General features: G+C 41.7%; 1 protein-coding gene across 1 annotated transcript in view; it reads left to right on the forward strand.

Moving 5' to 3' along the window:
* Window positions 1-21,188, forward strand: part of BMF (Bcl2 modifying factor) — a 44,258-nt gene extending 23,070 nt beyond the window's left edge. Inside the window, exons 3-4 of the mRNA XM_089521969.1 lie at window positions 845-1,008; window positions 19,088-21,188. Of these exons, the coding sequence (XP_089378095.1) occupies window positions 845-1,008; window positions 19,088-19,189 (266 nt within the window). The 3' untranslated portion in view covers window positions 19,190-21,188. The remainder of the gene's footprint in view (window positions 1-844; window positions 1,009-19,087) is intronic.
* Window positions 21,189-21,643: the final 455 nt, after the last annotated feature.

The raw sequence follows: 21,643 nt of genomic DNA on the forward strand, positions 1-21,643 counted from the left end.
TGCAGCAAAAGCATACTGCTGCAGCTACTTCTAGCTTGAGTGTTCTGCCTCATTAGTAACTTCTGCCATTTTAACCATCTTCTGAAGTTGCTTGGCCACACATGTGCCAGTTTTTATCTGTGAAATGTTGGAGAATATGGCCCTGTTTTCATCACTGAAGTGTTAGAGGGTATGCTTGTGTGCCAGAAAGGTGTGTGTGTGTGTGTGGGGGGTACTTTCTGTTTTAAAGTAAAGTATGCAGCAGCAAGCACATCCTGTTTTGAAACACATCCATACCTCCAGAAGTCTTCCAGAAGTATTGATTTGCCTTAAAGCAAGGTATATGCTCCCTTCTTTAAAAAAAAATGTGGCTTCTCCCCCTCCCCACCACATCACTAAATTTCATCTGGAAATTGGGACACAAAAAGGGATAGGGGCTGCATGAAACCTATGAGGTGTGTGTTCTACAAACTTGGTTTAAGGAGGTTGTTTGATATTTTTATCTGTGCTGCAAAAAGGGGATGCTACAGTAAGACCTCTTTCAAATCCCCAGCTAAATGACTCTTCTCAGGAAGTGTTATCACCCATCAGTACTTACAAAAGAAAATAATAGCATCACCTTTTTAAAGATAATTGCAAATCAGCTGTAACCATTGTTGTGTTTAATTCAACTATTTCCCCAACCCAGAGGTATAAAGTTGATAAGAACCAACGGCTGGTTATGTTGGTTGTGATACTTTGACACAAACTATAGTATCTATGATTCTATGATTCTATCTTATGATGTGTGTTTTTTATGGAAGAAAAATTGTGTATTTCATGCTAAGAGGTTGTAAGACCCTGATTCTTCTGTGGTATTTGACAGGGAATGCTGGGTACCGTTTACACGTCAATCCTATTGGTTTTTCATTGAATCCACACTTCCAGGAGGAACCTCAGGAAAGTCCACAGGAATTGCGTACTGAAGTTCAGATAGCACGGAAGTTGCAGTGCATTGCAGACCAATTCCACAGGCTTCACCTCCAGAGGGTAGGCTTATTTAGGGAAATGGGGTGGGTGGGTAAGAGGGTGGAGTATGGACGTTAGTTCATTGGCTTGAATGCACTGCCTTATCTGCTGTTTTATCTTTTCCTTTAACCCTATGTAGTGTTGTTTTGTATGTTAATTCAGATAATATACAATTGGGTCAAAACTGGGATACAAATTGATATCTTTTTAAATTTATTCTGTTTAATTTTTCTTGTTTATCTTATGATTACATAGTACTGGGGGGAGGATTTTAAAGTGAGGGAAGGGGGAATTGCATAATATATGAATGTGGGCTAGGTATATACATTAATATAAATGAACTATATTTTCAAAAGCAGATTTTCTTGAAGTTGACATCTATAAAACACACACACGAATAGCTAAAGAAGAGCAATCTTCTGACTATTGAACAATAGATGGTGAATGTTTTATCTTTCCAGCTCAGGAGTACTGGTATACCTTAGTTAACAAAGTAGAAGAACACATCTACTGGGCATTACTTGTTCAACAACAACAACAAAATGGTACCAGAGGCAGAAGAAACATGAAAAGGATAGTGATAGCTTCCTGCACCACTAAAAAGAAGAGCTGTTCAGCGTGTGTCAGCAAACTTTTTTATCCAAAACTAACAACACACACATGTGGAATGAAACAATCAGGTTAGCCAAGCCTTCCATAAATAAACAAAAACGTTTTGAACCTTCTAGAGACCACTTTGGAAGCTTCTTTCAAAGTGCCCCAAGAGATTACATTTTCCACATTTTTATGGTTTTCATTTTGGTGGCTAAACTTAAAGATTTGTTCTTCTTTAACATGTTTTGGGGTAGCTGGCAATGCAGGCTTACTGAATATACTCAAGTATAAGTCAACCTCCTGTATAAGTTGAGGGCAGGTTTTGGGGCCCAAATTATGGATTTTGATATGATCCATGGGTAAGTTGAGTGTAAAACTTAGGGGAATGTAAAAAAGGATGTGAAGGACAAATAAAAGAAAATGATGCCAAAGAACTTAAAAAATTTGGACAGGCATAAGTTTTTGTGGATGTAGTGACGAAGGCACACCATGATGGCGTGCACCGTCTGGAGTAGCGCTTGGCATCAGGGCACCCGGGGGGGCAGAGTCAGGTGTGTGTGTCGTCAGGATGCTATGCCCCAACTCTGCCCCCAGGCTGGCCTTTCAGGCCAGTCTGGACAGGACTAAATTCTTCTAGAACTTGGCCTCATAGGCCGAAAAACTCACAAAAAAACTATACAGAAATCTCTTATTCAAAATCTTCCTCTTAGCCCTGCTTTGAAGGGAAGTGCCAATGAGCTGCCATTGCCACCAATTTCCCACCCAGGTATTCAAAAAGGTCAGCAGTGGTTCCATGATAGAGAGAGTAGAGGCGTTTGGTGCTTCTTTTAGATGCTCCTGGGACAGACTAAGCCCTCGCCTTTCTCCACACTACTTAGAGAAGGGGGATGGTTCCTTTTTTTGAAAAGAGTTAAAATACAGTACTTACATTGAATCATGGATAAGTGGTTTCAGTTTTCTGGAGGTCAATTTTTAATTAAAATTTCTAGACATATATATGAGTATATACCAGTGATGGCGAACCTATGGCACGAGTGTCAGAAGTGGCACTCAGAGCCCTCTGTGTGGGCACACATGCCATCATCTCAACACAGAGTTTGCCAGAGTTTGTTACTAGAAAGTCAGAGGGACATGGCACTTTGTGATAAATAAGTGGGTTTTGGGTTGCAGTTTGGGCACTCAGGCGGGGTACATACCGCCACTTTGCGGCGCTCTGCCGCCGCCGCCAGTAGGTCCGCGGGGGAGCCGGAGCCTTCACACGGCCCGACTCCCGCGCGGACCGAAAAAGAAGCTCCAAAATGGAGCTTCTTTTTTCGTCGCGTTTGCGACGTAGCGAGGCGCCAGGGGCGCGCTCGCTACGTCACAAGCGGCGCGACGCGTACGGACGCTCAGCGTCCGATACGCAAAGATGGCGGCGCCCATGTGGAAGGGGCGCCGCCATCTTGTACGTATTCTATACGTACTAGGGTTAGGGGGGTGCGGAAGCACCGCCCCTTCCTAACCCTAGTACGTATAGAAGACGTACTAAATGGCGGTATGTATCCCGCCAATGTCTCTAAAATGTTTGCCATCACACTATATACAGTATATATTGCCCTCACTCTTTCTCTCTGTTTTGCTGTTCATGCATGCTCAGTAAGGGATTTGGAAGGCAATTGTTGTTACCTTTCCTGTTGTAAGTAGGCACACATACCCACAATAAGATGTTAGTGTGGGACTCCTGCTAGTTCCCAACTTAAGCTTTATTGCATTGTTTACTGCAGCCATACTGCTGCAACCGAACACCAAAAGTTTTTCCAACCCTCCTTCACCATCTTCCCCTGTACTAATAATGCTTAAAAAACTAACAACAACCTAAGTTAGACAGAGGGCAAGGAGGAAGAAAGAGTGTAAAAAGACTTCATTTTAAAAAGGAGCTTCTTTGTATGTTAACTATGCTTCTACAAGCCTTTTTGCTACAGTAAAGACACACAAGGTCCAACCACATTGTGCATGTGTATATATGCTTTCATGTTACTCAACCAGTGGTGACCCGATGAATTTCAGAGGCTTGCTTAGGCAAGGAAGAGTACTTAAGCAAGTAGTTTTGCTAGTTCTTCCCTCTGAAATATAGCTTACAATACCTGATATTCATTGGTGGTGTCCCATCCAATTACTAATCAAGGCTGACCCTGCTTCACTTCCAAGATCAGACAGGATCTGGTGCCCTTAGAGTATTTACACCATTAGTTAAATTCCACTTTGTAGGAAAATAATTTAAAAGAGCAATGTACCTACAAATGCTAATGCTTTTTCTATTGTGTGCATTCAGATCCTTTCTGACTTAAGGCTATGGCAAACCTATCACGGAGTTTTCTTGGCAAGATTTGTTCAGAGTGGGTTTGTTCTTGCCTTCGTCTGAGACTGAAAGATTGTGACTTGCCCAGGGTCATCTAATATGTTTTTATGGCTGAGCAGGGATTCAAAGTCTGTTTCTAGAGCTGTAGTCCAGCACTCAAACCACCACTGACTTTCCTGTTACAAAACAGGAATGCTTTAGTACATCTAACCAAAAAGGAAAGACCACTGAGCATGCATGTCACAGGGAAGCAGTGCCTGTATTACATCACCAACATTTAGTTGAGGTAGACAGGGATTTTTCCCCCTATAGAGGCATAATGGTGTTCAGTATACCCAAAACATTGTTTTTTTGATGAACCAAATGTGGTTTCAAGTGTAAAGAATTTTCAGACATGGAAGCTAATTCTTTAGCCCACCCTAACCCAGAGTTGATAATTGTATTATTTAGTTCTTTACATATAAGACCAGTTTCCTTTATTCCCATTCCCATGTGTTCATTTAGTCTCATTGCAGCCCGATTGACAAAGCAAACTGGTTTGGAGATGCCTAAAGGAGAGGTCTTACATGTAAATCCCAATCGCTCCACCCTAATTTGTGTGGAACAAAAAAATAAGCAAAACATTTGAGTAAAGGACAGATTTCTTAGATTGGCTAATGTAGAAGGGTGATTGGGGTCACCCCAAGAAATTTTGCTATCCAAGGGAAGAGATAAAACTGCCCCCACACCTCCATTTCACCTGTTGTGTGTCTTAAAGTGATTCCTAATTTATGACAACCTCAGATGAAATCAGAAGATGATTATGGCTCCATACAGACAGGCCAAAATAAAGCTGCTTCGGGTCACTTTGGAGGTATGCTGTTTAAATGATGCATGTGTCCTAAGAGTCCAGAAGCTGCACCACAGCCACGATTTAGTCCTGAGGACTGGAGCGCAGCTTTAGAGAAGCTTCCAGACTCTTAGGATGCATGCATCATTTAAACAGCAGACCTCCAAAGTGACCCAAAGGAGCTTTATTTTGGCCTCGCTGTATGGGGTCAAAGGCAAGAGTCTTGGCTGTAGAATTTTGAGCATGACTTTGCTTGCATGGGAAATTAATGCAGTGGTCCTGTAGCTCTTGCAGTCTTTTGTTCCTCCTTCTTTGGAGATAGCAATGTGTATTGATCATTTCCAGTCTGTGGTCCATGGTTTTGTTTTCCATATTTGTTGGCAGATTTTAGTTAGAACTAAAGTTGTTTCAGTTTCTCTAAGGACTAAACTGTAAACTCCTGAAGGTCTCTTCTTTATAGTACAGCGTGAGGTAATCTCTGGAATAGTATGATGTGTCTTTTTTTACCCGTCCCATTACTGTTTGTGCAGGGTGTTCTCACTGCTGCTTTGGTGAGGTTTTCTTCTGTCCTTGTGGAACATCCCGAAACACATATCTTGATGCTGCAAACAAAGTTTTAAAATTCCCAACAGTTCTTAGGGGAGCGCTATTAAAACCAGTTTTAATATACTCAGAATGATCCTATCTAGGCTTTGAGAACATTTCTACTTCATCTAAGAAGAATTACTCACTAGTGCTTATCACTGCTGTGGCTTTTGCCTCTCTTTGAAAGATGTGTACATAGTGTGTCCCAAGGCCAATGTTTGGTCAGGGGCTAGAGAGTTCTGTAACCAAGCATAGCAGACTTTCTCAAAAGGGAACCATTGCTTTTCTGACTAAGAATGTATTTCTGCAAGATAAAAAATTCATTTGATCCCTTCTAATAGAAGTAAACCAAGCCACAAAAGTTCTATTGCCTCACTGTGAATATTTCCAACTGAACAGTAGTGACAGTACATGGCTCTTTCAGGAAGCTCTTGCTGGTTTGAGTCATGTGGGGAATGTGACTGGGCAGTGGCTGCAGGGTGATAGAACTTGATTTTCTGCAGCTGTTGGGGATTCCTGTATTAATTCTGTGTAGGATTCTGTGTAGGATTAACATAGAGTAAGACTGTGGTTGTCATCCCATGTGGTACCCAGTGTCCAGATTTCAGTGGTCCCATTGCCTATCAGTGATATAAAAATGAGAACCAGTATAGTATAGTGGTTAGAATGTTGGACTGGGAATTAGGAGAATTAGGGAGCCATTCACACTACAGAATTACAGTGAACCCTTGTTATATGGTGGGGTTTGCTTCCAAGATCCCTTGTGTATAACAAAATCCGTGGATGCTCAAGTCCCATTAAATATAATGACATAACAAAATGGTGTCCCTTATTAAAAAAATGGAAAAATCAAGGTTTGATATTTGAAATTTATACTTTTTTTGAACATTTTCAAACTGTGGATGCTTGAATCAATGTATAAAAAATCTGTGTATAAGAAGGGCCACTTTAACTGCCACGATCCCATCTTACAGAATCCTGGGATTGGCAGTTTAGGGAGGGGCATTTAGAATTCTCAGCCCTGAGAGCGCTAGTGCCCCACCAAACTACAAATCCCAGGTTTCCTAAGACTATGGCAGTTCAACTGGAGTTGCTGTTGTGTGCCTTCGAGTCATTTCTAACTTATGGTGACTCTTAAGAATGATGAACCAATCATAGCAAGATTTGCTATAATTCTGTGAATGGGTGTGTGGGTGTTGTGTGCTTTCAAATCATTTCCGACTTATGGAAACCCTATCATGGGGTTTTGTTTGCAAGAGTTGTTCAAAGGAGGTTTGCCATTGCCATCCTCTGATGCTGGAAGCACATGACTTGCCCAAGATTACCCAGCAGGTTTCAAGGCTGAGCAGGGAATCAAACCCTACTCTCTGGAGTTGTAGTCCAACACTCAAACCACTACACCATGCTGGTTCTCTCAGGTCTGATTCCCCACTGAATTGTGAAGTTCAGTGGGTAGCCTAGGACTGTTCACACTCTCTGAGCATGACTTACTTCATAGGTTTATTCTGGGGAGGATAAAATGAGGAGGAGGAGAAATGGACAGTGAAGAAAGTGGATAAGAAGAAAATAAATTATTTTGAGATGTGGTGCTGGAGAAGAGTGCAGAGACAAAACAACAACAACAAAAAATGGGTCCTTGAACAGATCAAACCTTAAATTTCCCAAGATGATTAAGTTGAGGCTGTCGTAATTTGGCCACATCATGAGAAGGCACGATTCACTGGAAAAGACAATAATGCTAGGAAAGGTGGAGGGATGTGGAAAGAGAGGAAGGGCACATGCTAGATGCATGGACACTATGAAGGAGCTCACAGGTATGAATTTACAGGACCTAAGCAGAGCAGTGGGAGGTAGGGGGTCTTGGAGATGTTTCATTCATAGGGTTGCCATGAGTTGGAATTGACTCAAAGGTGGTTAACAACAACAACAACAAGCAGAGCAGTGGAGGATAGGGAGTCTTGGAGCTGTCTCATCCCGCCATGAGTTGGGATTGATGTGAAGGCTGTTATCAGCAACAGCAAAGGAGAAATATGTACAGTTCCCTTGAGCTCCTTGAAGAAAAGGTGGGATATAAATATAACTAATAAACCACAATGTATTATTGCTTGTTCCTTATCATATTTATCCCTCCAAGACTTCCTTTTGGCATTGTGAGGGGGAGATACTACCATTTTGAGCTGCCCTTAAGCAGAGTTGAGGAAGGGGTCTCATGAAGCAGATTTGCCAAAGGCAATGTGAGCAAAGAGTTAACTGGAGCATTTGAAGCTCGCTTATCAGACTTGTCTCCAGGCATTCCACTTTGTTGCTTTTCACAAATGTGAAATGTTCACCTGTTTGATGGGTGAGGATTTTAAAAATCTCTTGCCCTCCTCCCCTTCTCCTTTGGACATTGTACATTGTAGTTTTTGTGAGTTTTTTGGACTAGAGGCCGTGTTCTAGAAGAGTTTATTCCTGCTGTTTCACCAGCAGCTGTGGCTGGCATCTAGAAGATGCCACAGCTTCTGGTGAAACATCAGGAATAAAGTCTTCTAGAACACAGCCTCATAGCCTGAAAGACCCACAAAAACCTATGGATGCCAGCCATGAAAGCCTTCAACTTTTTCTTCTTGATTCCTTTCAATATATCTGTCCCTTAGGTCATTTCTGGTACAGCTTACTTTGCCCAGTGTAGCAAAGGTTAACAGGGGTTTGTTTTGGAGTCCTGAAGGGAAGCTGTAGAACTGGTTGTAATCTGACCCTTTCCATCTGGGGAGTGTAGCTCTCCAATGTCTTTGTCTGGGAAATGTGTCCGAGAATGCCCCAGGGGAAGGGGAAAAAAATAAGCTGTAACCAAAAAAAGGCACTCAGGCCTCTCCCCTCCCTTTCCTTTGGGCCAGAAGTGTGTGTTGCCATGGCTCCAGTGAGCCAGTGAGGAAGCAGAGTAAGAGCAAAAGTAATGCAGGAGACTCCTGTCTCAGCCAAGCATGTGGGAGAGTTAGTAAACAAAAGCATCCCTCTTTTACTACGAACAAGGCATGTGGCCAAGAGAGGAGGAGCTCCCTCTTACTTTCATTCCCTTCCTTCAGCTGAAATAACAGTGTGTTGCAAAGAGGGAGAGAGTGCTGGTTGATTGTATCTTTTTTCCTTTCCTTTTCTTAAAGAGGAAAACAGAAACAAACCCTGGTGTGCTGGGAAATGGCCGATGGGTCTCCGCTATGAACTGATGTTGGCAACTAAGCTTAGGGGATCCTTTTCCTAATAGGCATATACTGTATGTGAGGACTTCATCTTTCCGTGGAGTTAAATTTGAGACCACTGAAAGTTTTATTTATTGCTACGCTTAAGCTAATACCTCCTTTTCCTTCCCTGCCTCACTCCTGGCCAATTTTCTCCTCTGGTTGTTGGCAAAGATAACAGGCGGCTGTCCAAGAGTTATTTGAGAGATCATCTGCGGCCAGGAAAACTCTGACTTCTCCTTGGGTTGCCTCTGATAGGTTCCCTAGGTCCAAATTGTTCTACAAAGGACTGGAGACTGATTAAAGGAACATTTTTTGACCAGTCCTATGGGTTTTGATACTATCAACTAATTTTATGGGTATAAACAATTTTTGAAGTGAGATGCCTTCTGTGTTGTTTTTAGATAACATAATACACCACTGTGGATCATCTCAAGGAGAAGCACTTGTTCCTATGTCTGTGAAAAGGAGAACACTGCTTATGAGATTGTGCTTGTCATTTGCAATGTTGTTGGGCTGATTGTTGAATTGGGCAATACAGTTGGAGTACACCTCCTACCAGTCCCAGCCAGCACAGCCAAGGTTCAGGGATGATGGGATAATAGTAGAAAGAATCTAGTGAGTGTCATGTTAGGGAAGACAAGCCTTCTCTTTAAGGAGACATTGAACCTCTACTACTTCTCTTCTAGGATGCTAGGTAAATGGTCCTCTATGATATTAAAGTGAAATTCTGTGTTACTTTTTTAGAATGTCAGAGGGGCCTAAATACCTGTACCTTAAAGGCACCTGATTTTGGAAACTATGCAGGGTCAGCCCTGGTTAGTACTTGGATAGGAGACTGCCAATAATACCAGGTGCTGTAGGCTATATTTCAAAGGAAGAAAGGAATTGGCATCTCTGAGTGTTCCTTGCCTAAGAAAACCATATGAATTCTTGGGGTCTATGTAAGTTCACAGGTGACTTGAAGACACATATATACACACATAGGATGTCAAAGCATATTAGAAGTTTTATTTTTAATCAGCAAGTTCATTGATCTTGATACATCTTGATCACCAGGGGCTTGGGCTTTCTATAGTGACATCCTGGGAACAGCCAATGGCTTCCATGTCAGTGGAGTGGTGAAACTGCATTGGATTTTACTCTGAATTTCAAAGGAACTATCCAAGTTACTGAACCCATTTTGGTGTGCATAAGGTTCAGGACCCTAAATAGCTTGTTTAAAATCTGGATTAAAACCCATAGCAGATTCAGCACCCCTCAGTTATGGAAGCCATCAGCCACCACTATGGCACACTGTGGCACTGTGGAGCAGTTTCTACATCCTGTGCATACAGAAGTCATCAAGACCTAAAGATGGTCAACATGCTGAATGTATTGTTTTAAGTCAGAACCAAGTCCAGCTGAATTCAGTGGGACTTAATTCCTAGAAAGGAACTGTAGCCTTTGGGGGAAGATTCTAACAAATGTTTCTAGTTAACTGCATTTTTCTATCTTTTAGGATAACAACCACAATAAAAGTGAACAGTCCCCCTATCATTTTGACTATATTATGGCTACTATCACCTTACTTAATGAACAAGGAGTCTATAAGAAATGGAGGCAGCTTATTCTCACAATTACAAGAACTGCATAATTGTCAATAAAATCCAGGAGACCTGACTCCAGTCCCCTGTTTTGGCCTCTAGATCTTGCTGAGATAATGCTTCAGGGCTTCAGGGATACTTATGTTGAAAATGAACTGTAATTGAGAGCTATATATATTGACCAATAAAAGTTTATGGCAGTGAGGCAAGAAGGGCAGGAACACAAGCTGTTAAATTCCTCCCTGCTTCTGCAGAAGCTACACTGGGGAGGCAAACATGTCATATCCATTCATACTGTAGGTGGACTTGTCAATACTACTAAACGGGACAAGGTAGAAATTTCATTACCTACCCCCCTTTCAGAAAAGCAGTTGTTTCCTTTACCTTCTGCTTCTGCAATGTCTTGCAGAATGTAGCTTGCCTTGTACACAAAAGTTCCTTTTATTAACACTGCTTGACTTGTGTGTTGCATTGTAACCCTGACAATGACAAGGAGCTTTTTCTCACTGATGGCACACTGGAAAAACCTCCTGAGTCCTGAACTGTCCCTCTGGAAGATTTGTTTTTGTTTTTAAAAAAGCCAGACATAGCAAGCAAAAAAGTGTTCCCAGTGTGTATGTGACAGACTCTGCATGAGAGACATAGAAGAACATTTGCTCTGAGGATAGCACTGTTTAAATTGCTTTCTATATTTAGTGCCTGAGTCATCACAACTGCTGACAAGAGGCAGAATTGAGGTGGGACTTTGGTGCTGCACCTGACTGCTGGCCTTTGTGTGTTTTCAGCAGAGTGGGGGTGTGTACTGTCTAAAGTGAGTTTTTTAAAAATAGCTTCCACCACCAGATCTGAATGTCCCACTTGTCTTTAAGTTTTATGTAACATGGCAGATGCCAATCCCTCCTTTCAGGGGCATCTTGGTTTCTTGTGACTGAGTGTGTATGTGTGTTTTAGTCCAGCTAGTCCAACACCTTGTCATGCAGAAATACACAGTGAAAGCACTCCAGTTTAAAGATCTCTTAAGAAGAGTCCACTACCTTTTGAGGCAGTCTATTTCACTCTTGAACAGTCTTTACAATCAAGAAGTCCTTCCTAATGTTTAGATGGGATCTCTTTTCTTGCTATTTGAATCCATTGGTTTGTATCTTAGTCGTTGAAGCTGCAGAAAACAAGCTCACTCCATCACCTATGTTAGATCCCATCACATATTTAAAAGTGGCTATCATGTCACCTATTAGTCTTCTCTTCTTCAAGCTAAATATACCCAATTCCATAAGACTTTGGTTGTCAGACCTTTGATCATTATTCCTTGGAAATGTTCCAGCTTGTTAATGTTATTGCTGAGCTCTGATGCCTAGAACTAGTCATAGTACTCCAGCAAAGCAGAATAGAGTTAAACTACTACAGTGGGCCCTTGATATGCGCTGGGGTTTGGTTCGAGGACCAGCACCCCAACCCGGATACCAAAATCCATGAATACTCAATTCCCATTATATATAATGGCATACCAAAGTGATGTCCCTTTATATAAAATGGCAAAATCCAGGTTTGCTTTTTGGAATTCGTGTATCTTCTGATTATTTTCAAGCTATTTTATTTATTTTTGCATATGTTGCAAAATAATTCATGACAGGCTATGTAAAATTATGTTTTTTATTTGTTTGTTAGTCTCCTTTTGTGACTTGTTTCTGTGATGTCAAGAGCCAATTGTGAACCAATTCTCAGAACTGAATTTTGCAGAAAGCATTGTGTCCAATGTAATGGCAAGTGTAGTAGAATTTTGGGATGAGATGATATCTTCAGGTTGGTTTTCACATGATTCCTTGGCTTCCTTCTGATAGAAAGCTAGATCCATGAGCAAGATATGACAAAAGTTTTGAAACAGAGTATGGAAGCTAAACATTTGATGACAGAACTGGGTACACAGAGAAGGGTGAAATGGAAACAGTGGATTTGAGTATGGAAATGACAGATCAAGAGGGAGAGAAAGATGAAGCTAATCTGGAAGTGATGTCTGTGAAAGATATATGTGGGGAAGAACAAATCAAAATGGATCCACTGGAAAGTTTAGCCTGCAAAACTGAGGTGGTATTAGATGGTAAAACTGAGAAAGAGGAGCTTGAAAGTGGGTCTGAGGAATTAAATTGCATGATCCTCAGAACAACTATTATCAAGGGGATGAAAACTACATGGCTATAACAACAAGGTTTGTGGAAGGGAGGTGGGCAGCTTGAAGATAGGTGAGATCACAATTTGTATGGTTGAGGATGAATACCTGTGTTAGATTTAAGATTAAATTTAAAGAATAGTCTTTGGGTGAAATGTGTTAAGAAATCTGGCTACAGGATAAAATGGTATTGAGATTTGGATGTGGATATAGTTTTAAAATGGTGGGAGGAGGAAATTCGACAGAATTGTAGAAGAAGATGGTCAGGACAGAGTGTTATTTTATTATATGAAATAGATTTATAATTTCAATTAGAAGGATCAGTATTATATACTTAACATTGATGTAATGGCTTAATTGTTTGATATGATTACAGAAAGATAATGAGTGATGTTTTAAAATTGGCCATTCTATTCTTGGGAAGAAGGGAGATATTTTTGGTTTTGAGGAATTATGAAACAGGGTATATAAAGAAGGGTCCTGTTGGATATTTATTTAGAGATGCTTGAAACAATTATATTGTTATATAACCACTGAAAGGAAAAGTGGAAGTCTTCTTCTTTTCCTTTGCTTCCTAATCTTTACTTTTATGTCTTGTTTTGTTTCTTTCTTTTTCTTTTCTCCTTTTTATTTTAATACAGCTTTATGATCTCTCAAACATATTCTTAAAAAAACAAAAAAGCAAAAATGGCATCCTGCCTTATCAGAAAGAATGTGTAACACACTTAAGAAACTCAGTAAAGGAAGCAGTAGGTTTCAGCCCCAAATATCAAGCCACATATTCTTCCTTCCATGGCACCAAAAAACAAACAAACAACAACAAAAGACCTCATTTCACAGAACAGAAACTGAGAAGGGAAAATACTGAGGATCAGAGTATTTGAGAGAGGTGGCTGCTAGTACTCAATGGCATCACTAGGGGGGTGCATCCCATGGTGGGGGACACCTCAGAATAGGGGTGACACTTGGTCAGACCCTCTTCCCATTGTGGGGGTGCTGCTACTAATCCTGCTTCTTCTTCTCCACTGCCCTGGCTCTCTCTGTGAGGAGGAAACCAAGGCAGTGGAAGAGGAGTAGCGCACGGCCCTCGAACTCCCTCATGCTGCCTCACTTGCCTGCACTACCCCAGGGTAGTCCCGGGTGGGCAACAACTGGGCACGGGAGGGAAGCAGAAGGAGAGGATGGAGGGAGGGCAGCATAGGTCGCTGTTGCCTGGCATTCTTTTCTGAGCCTGAGTGAGTGGCAGGGGTGGGGATAAGTGAGAGAAGAAGTGGGAGAAGGGGCGAATGCGCTCCTCCTGGTATTGCCCCAACCAGGCTCCCTCCTCAGGATAAGCCTGGCAGCAGCAAAGGATAAGGGGTGAGTGTGCCCCACCTGGCTTCACCTCCACTGGGTTCCTTCCTCAGAAGTAAGCCTCATGGCGGCAAAGGAGAAGGAGTAGGTATGCCCCTCTTGGTTTTGCTGCCATCAGGCTCCCTACTCAGGAGGAAGCCATTGCAGTGGCATTTCAATGAATTTCATAGGGTTTTTATGTTTTTCTAAAAGTTTTTGTTTTGGTCTCTTAAAGCACACACACACAGAGAAAGAAATAACTGCTAGCCAATTTTTTTAAAAAAATCTGCTTGCCTGCCTAAACAGTTTGGGTGGGTTGCACAAAGGTTTTCTCAATTTGTAACACTATTTTTCAAAACCTAACCCTAGACCATCAAAGAATTCTGCTTCCAAAACAAGAGAGTTTAGAGATGTAGATAACAGTCTGCAACAGGGCCACACAAAAATACTTCCTTTTTTTGTTTTTGCAAATGGGACAAGGAACTAAAGAATTTCAATTGCACAAGATGAGAAGGGACAAGACTTTATGGGGCTGCAGAAATATTGGTCTGCAGCTGCTCTTTCTGACTTCCAAATCAAGTTGCCACTGAAACAGAAATCTCTATTCTAATTACTGATGTGGTGGTTGCATTGTCCCCCTTACTTCCTCAGTTTTATTTTTTCTGTGGGAGATACTTGGTTCCACAATATCTGAAGCACCAACCCTTTTAAGTTTGGTTTGAAAAATAAAAATTAGAGAACTTTTAGCATAGCAAAATGTTTTCATCTAGCTATCAAACCAATATTCTTTCTAGTTCCCTGTCTTTCTATAACTAGAAAAGGCGGGTTGTATATTAGCTGTGCTTGTTGCCCAGATCTTGATAGGTCACTTTTGTGACATATACTGCTTCCCTCTCATTCCACTCATTGACCACCAACTTCCTTCTCCAGCTGGAACATGTTCTTCACCTCCTTTGCCCTGGGGAACACAAGCCATTTCCTTGTTTTACCTAATGTCTAATCTGTTTGGTGACAGCACAGTATGGGTCCACCTGGCTGGGAAAACAACTGTTCAAGTGACTCAGCTTCTGGCAGCTGTGCATTCCATACTTTTTAAAAAATATGTTACACTTATTACTTTGTTTTCTGGTTATTGGAGTCCTCTTGATTTCCTGTTCCGCTCTTGAGAAAGAATACTTTCACACTTACCTGGGCAGCTGTTGCAGTCCATACAGCTGGATGACCATTATCTGGGGTGCCAGCAGCTTCATCTGGGAAGGCTGTGTGTTTTATAGAGATGAAAACTGGCCAGTCAGAAGACAGTCTGATTGGCCAGTGTGAGCTGGGTAAGTTGGACCATTGTTTGACGGCCATGTTGCCTCAGTGTCAGGATCCAGACCCATGAAAGGCCATGCTACTAACACTTCAACCAATAAAGTTTGGGCCTTTCTTCCACCCAATATTATGGTGTCTGTTCGGGGTTCATTCAGAGGAAGGCCACTCCTAACATAGCCACTGTGCCTGCAATTCAATTTGGACTTTTGTAAATTTGACTGTCAATTTGGAAGTGGCTATAGCATGACTTTTAAAGGCCACAAATGGGCCAAACTGATTTGCAACATTTGTGTCATGAATAAAAGTTCATCTTTGCATAAAATGTTGAGGCTGATGAAATGTCTAATTTATTGCACCAAATATCCCAACTGGTAATTGTGTGGTGGGGGCCAGCATGGGGTAGTGGTTTTAGCATTGGACTGTGACACTGAAGAGTAGGATTTGAATCTCCACTCGGCTACAGAAACCCACTTTGTGACCTTGGGAAAGTCATACACACTCAGCTTCAGATGATGGCAATACCAAACCCCCTCTGAAGAAACTTGCCAAGAAAATCCCATGATAGGTTTGCCTTAGGGTCACCATAATTCAGAAACAACTTGAAGGCACACAGCAAAAACAAAATTGTGTGGTAGAACTAGACTGTCTTACATCTCACATATTTAGGCCAAGATTCTATTTTGTTTTAGTGGAGTGGAGTATTCTTCCAGCAGTATTGCACCAGATTTTGTGACATACACCTCTGTCAATGAAGCTGTTTTTCTTCTCAAGAGCCACACGGTACTTTAATGCCTGACTCTTTTGGTCCTCAGGAGGGGTGGCTTAGGAAATCACCTGTGCCTATCCAGCATGATTGTTTTGGCCCTATAGGGTTCAGATCTTAGAAATTTCCAGTGGGGTAGCTATGTTAGTCTGCTCCAGAAGGAATAACAATAAAGAGCCTTGTGGCACCTTAAGGTTTTATTTGGCATAGGCTTTCCAGCGCACACTTCATTAGATTTGTTGTTTTTTAAATGCATTTATAGTTCAGAAAATTACTCCCTAGGTAAAAACATTTTGTGGATGTGCCAGCCAACATTATCATTCCCTTCTGAACCCTCTGTTCTTATCTCTCCTCCCTCCCCCCCCCCAAAAAAAATCTGTAAGTATTTTAGAAAATTGTTGAATGCAAAAGACTTGGTGGAATAATTAATCTTGGATTTCTAGGTAAATATGACAGACACTGGAGTTATCAGGTTGCTTGTGTGAGGAGGAGTTCTGTTCTATCAAGTGCCAGGTTGCCATCTTACATTCCCTTTTGTAGAGGGAGGCACATTGCACCCCAAAGTGCCTGTTTCTCTGTGCCTCTTTCTTTCAAAATCTGGGCTTATTCCCCATTCATATAGCTTTCTTATCACATTCCACTACCCATAGATGGGGAGGATGCAGGGAAGGGGAGTCATCATGCTGTCTTCATCCCAGTAGGTTTTGCTGGAGGTCATGTGCATACCTACCACCAGCATATTTCTCCATTGTGATTTCATCCATATTGATGGTTATATATTATGCAGAAACGTACTAGGGTTAGAAAGGGGCATGCTAGGGTTAGGAAGGGTCGTCCCTTCCTAACGGCCCCCAACCCTAGTACGCGCAGAGCGTGTACAAAAATGGCGGTGCCCGTCCACACGGGGGGCGCCATTTTGACGTCGTGGACCCGTAGCATCTGGACGTCATGTGGCGGAAGTGATGCCATGAGTGCGTGATTAGCGCCTCGCAGTGCCACTTCCAGGGCACAGAAAAAAGCGCCATTTTGGTTCCCGGATGCAGCAACAGGCACCCTCTGGCAGACCGCCGCTTTTAGGCGGTCTGTAACATGCCCATAAGTCAGAAACAACTTGAAGAGACACAACAACAAGAGGAATTAGGAGAGTTACAGTCTAAAATGGTCTGGATGCCACAGTTTCCCATCGCTACTCAAAAGTCATATAGTACAGATAATTGAATATTGTGGGAAGTTGATCACCAAAAACTACCTTCCATTCTTGGCCAGCTGGAAATATTATAGAGGAAACAATAGGTCACCTATTACCAAAGAGGACATTATGGCTGAAAATAAGCACACTAACAAAGGGCTAGTGATTGAAGAGCATCAGAATCATCAGCTGGGTAGTATGAAATGGAAACAAATGTGGAGTTGCCAGAGACCTTATATTTTTAAGGGGCTGTCCCTCTAGATCATTACACACTGTTAAACACAAGTCAGGTGCCACATTTCAAGGAAATACGACCTTGGAGAACAATCACAGTGGCTTGGTTCCAAAGGTGCCCTTTTACAATCCAGAAGAAGCATGTGTTCACAAAAGGGTTAGAGAACAATGCTGTTTTGGAGGATCTTCCAACCCTCTGCAACAGATGAGAACTAGTGTGAAGGAGACTTGGGAGATCCACATTCTAGACAACTGAGCTGTGAAATTCCAAGGATGATCTTGAGCAAGTCATGAGGTCCCAGCCTGCACTCTTGTGGCACAGTGGTTAAATGCCTGTACTGCAGCCACTCACTCTCAAACCATAAGGTTGTGAGTTCAATACCAGCAAAGGGCTCATGCTAGATTCAGGCTTGCATCCTTCCGAGGTCGCTAAAATGAGTATTTAGCTTGTTGGAAGCAATTAGCTTACACATTGTAAACCATTTAGGGAGTGCTTAAGTGCACTGATAAGCGGTGTAGAAATGTACTTGCTATTGAACTGTTGTGGGGCTAAAGAAGAGAGGAACAGAGAAGAAGAAAGATGGAATAGAAATAAAATGAATAAAAATTAAATAAAAACATGGGGGGGGGGTAAGAAGAAAGAGGAATAATTGAAAACCATCTCTGCCAAAACTCTGTGCACAAGTTCTCTGGGTCCAGCGTTATGTACAAAATACTATTGATGCTGACGGAGCTGAAGGCTCTGACAGGGCAGTTACACTGATGATCTGTGAGGGCAAAGGCCATTCCTACATAAACACACAGCCACTGATTGGCCATAGGACTTCTGCCAGTGACTGTCAGCTGCTATATACAGCCAGGGAAAAAAGTCTTGCATAAGGAGGTACTGGATACCTCTTTAAATATATCTTCTCAAAGTACTGACCTAAAAGGGTTATGCGACCATAAATCATCATGGAGATTTACCCTAGGTCTTTAAAATGCAACCTCCCTCCAGTTTTTGAAACTGTGATTTGATATCCAAAGTCAAGTAACTTTCAAAAGAAAGATTGTTACATTTGACAAGACGTTAGTGGACGGTACTCCTATCCAAAGGCAGCAAATAGGTTTTTATGTTCCCTCCCCCCCCCCCTCAAATGTTTCTAAATTTGCTGCTTGATAATAGGACCTGAAATAACCCCTAGGTTTTTGTTGCTTTTGTTTTCAAGTGTGTTCTTGCTTAAGGTTTAATTGGCTCCAGTCAGTAGAAAAGGGCTCCAGGACTGATTATTTATGGCTTACTGTCAAAAGGAGCTATAAAAAAGGGCTGTATTATCTCGGAGATGCTGGGAAGCAAAGTGTGGGGAGGGAGGGGTGAGTGTGTGTGCATAGGAGTGTGTTTTCTTGTACTGGATAAAATCAGTTTTGCTGTCTCAGCAGTGTGGTTTAAATTGAAGATTAACCCTTTGACCTTCACAGTGTCAAATCACTTACAGATGGATCACCAGCTACACTTCTCTTCCCCCTCCTCCTTCTCTCCTATGTTTTGGGGTAGAGGGGGGCAATCTCCTTAAGAAAAAAAGGGGAGGAAGGAGTTGTTTGTTCTTGCAGCTGGGGCTTTGAGTGGCTCAGAAGCCAATCTGATTAAAAACAGCACTTGGCTAAACTTTGCAGAATCCTGCAAAAAAAGAAAAAAGGAAAAAAAAGGAGGGGAACCTTAATCCTTTTGTGCACAATACATAAAGGGTCTGCTTTTTTCTTTTATAATGTTGGAGCCAGAATTATTCCTCGAGAAACTACCTCTCTCTATTTTCCTCCCTCTCTCCCCCCTCCTTTAAACGTGTTGTACTGCAGGGATTAAAGTGTCTGTTCTTGAAAATGTAACATAGTTTTTATTGGGATAAGATAAGCTCTTGGGTTGTGGTTTTAAAAAATTTTATATGAGTAATCTTGTTTAGACCATTTTTCATTTCTACAGCACCAGCAGAACAGAAATCAGGTCTGGTGGCAGATTCTCCTCTTCCTCCATAACATGGCCTTGAACATGGAGGCAAACAGACATCGTGCAGGCCGGAGGTGAGACCTGTCCTGCCTCTTCATGGTCCCTTCCAGCCCATTGGGAACACTGGATCAGTCCAGGGCAGAGATGTGCATGCTGCTGGATGAAACATGAGGTTCCCATGATACTAAGGATGCTTCTTGTTGTACAAAGACTTGTTTTAGAAGGACTTGCTCTGTATCTCCTCATGGCTTGCTGTCTTCTGAGATAGGGAGCTTGGGTCCAACACTGTGGAAGAAGAATTCTCCAACACAAACAAGATTCATCTGAACAAGTGGAGAGCTCATATAGGGAGCTTTGGTTTTCTCTCGTAATGGCCTTGCTGTATTTTGTAATGTTAGCTGCTGGTTATATCCAACGACTGATAAGTTGAAATGCATTTTGGCTGACTCCCAAATGAGACATATTAATTTCCTGACAGGAAAAACTTGGAGGAAAATCTGTTCAGAAGCTATTATGAAATATAGTATGTATTTGCAGCTGGACAGCCAGTAATTGAATCTTTGCATTTTAATTACTGCAGACACTGGTGTAAAAAGGGAGCAAGGCCTGAGTAGTTAAGTAAAATCTCTGGAATTTATGGAGCCATGAAAGGGAGGGGGGGGGGAATTAGGTCACATTCACACATATCCTTTCCCCCGACACCATCTTCAAAAATGGGGACAAAAAGAGGAATTTTGTGGAAAATGGAAATCCACATAATGCTTCATTGTTATACATAAACTTAATATAATAGGCCACAGGAGTGTTCATATCTCTGCTACTGAGGATGGAATGAGACATCCACCGTTGGACACACAGACCCAGATGCACACGTCTTCTGCATGTGGCTGCAGAAAGATTCACAGCCAGTTCTCTCTGGTGAAAACTTTAATATTGGAAATCACAAAAAGGAGGTGTTGTACATGCATTGTATGGAAGTTCCTTAGAGCCCTTCCATATCTCCCATGTGGCCCTGGATCAACAACCAAAGTGTGCCATCCCTGGACTTGGTCATTCTTTACCCTCCCATTGGAGCCAGTAACAGTTGGAAAATAAAATAAAATAGAAGTAGAAAAGAAAAGAAAAGAAAAGAAAGAAAAAGTTAGAGGGCCCTATCACACTACACAATTAGAGAACTATATTCCACTTAAATTGCCATGGTAGCATCTTGTAGAATCCTGGGATTATCACTTTAGGGAGAGACGTTTGGAATTCTCAGCCAAATAGCTCAAGTGCTCACCAAACTACAAACCCCAGAACTCCATAAAATGTTACTGTGGCAATTAAAGAGGAACATAATTCTATAAGTGTCTAGTGTGAAGATTCTCAGAGAAAGAGAGACAAAATGGCCAAATACAAAGGGAAAAGCTGTGCACACACCAACTTCCTACTCCACCTAAGAGAACGAAGGCATTGGAAAAGTCATTTCTCCATCTTCCCCCTCTTCTTCCTTCATAAAATTACTGTGCTCAAACATGAACTGTACTGTGTGTAACCTGGCAGATACAATTGTACTATTGTGGTAGAATTGTAAAGTATAATCAAAACACCACTTTACAACTATGTTCAGCATAAGAGATGGAGCTGCAAGCTCCTGCTCCTCAAGGCACCTATCTTAGGTCTTGACAGTGAGAGAAAATGGGAGCAGGGTAAAAAGTTTTGATGGTGGACAATGGAAACTGTTGTATTAAAGAAGAAAGTGTTATTATCTGGTGTTAGATAGAATGGCCTCAGTCCAAAGAAATATGAAACTAGCCCTGCATCCTTTGGATTTGGGGTTTATTGAATTCCCAACCTTGAAGCAAACAAAGGGAGTCAGAGGGTCTGTGTTGTGGAAATTCTTTGACGTGGTGCTACAGGACCAACACTCCTTGACCAAACTCCTGAATACTTTCCCTATTCTCCAACATTTAACAGAATTTCCCCAACACCTAGGAGTGACCTTTGTTTGATAATCCAATCCAGAGTAATAACAATGATATCAGCACTAAATTATTATCTTTTATATCTTGGATCTAAGAAAATAAATAAAAACACAATCAAGTGACTGTGCAAGTATTATTTTTTAAACATTGCTTTTAATTCATAATTGTGAAACACAAAATGTTTCAGAACAGTCATTTCCTCCCAAATTTGTATGTTCAACAATCTTGTTTGAAAAGACAGAAAGGTGATGGACAATGTATGTGTGTGTGTTTCTCCTTTTACTTTTGCAATCTCCACTTGAAAATCTTCACGTCTTTCCTCTAGAGTTTCCTGTTCCTCCTGTGAAACTGCACTTGGTAGAATTTTTGATATGAGATTATTTTTCCACATTTTCCATGATGAGTTGGGAGCTTAGTGCTCTAAACCCTGGGCTGACTCCAGAATTTGTATCCAATTAATGGAAGGGCTCCTTTCATCCATGGAAAGCTTCTGACCCAGTGCCAGTTACTTCCTCCCCATGCAGCCCCACCATGCCACTAGAAAACCTGCTCTGGGGATATACATTTT

Source organism: Sceloporus occidentalis, unplaced genomic scaffold (assembly GCF_023333645.1).
Source record: "Sceloporus occidentalis isolate IW3139 unplaced genomic scaffold, rSceOcc1.0.p SCAF_4, whole genome shotgun sequence".
Taxonomy (NCBI): domain Eukaryota; kingdom Metazoa; phylum Chordata; class Lepidosauria; order Squamata; family Phrynosomatidae; genus Sceloporus; species Sceloporus occidentalis.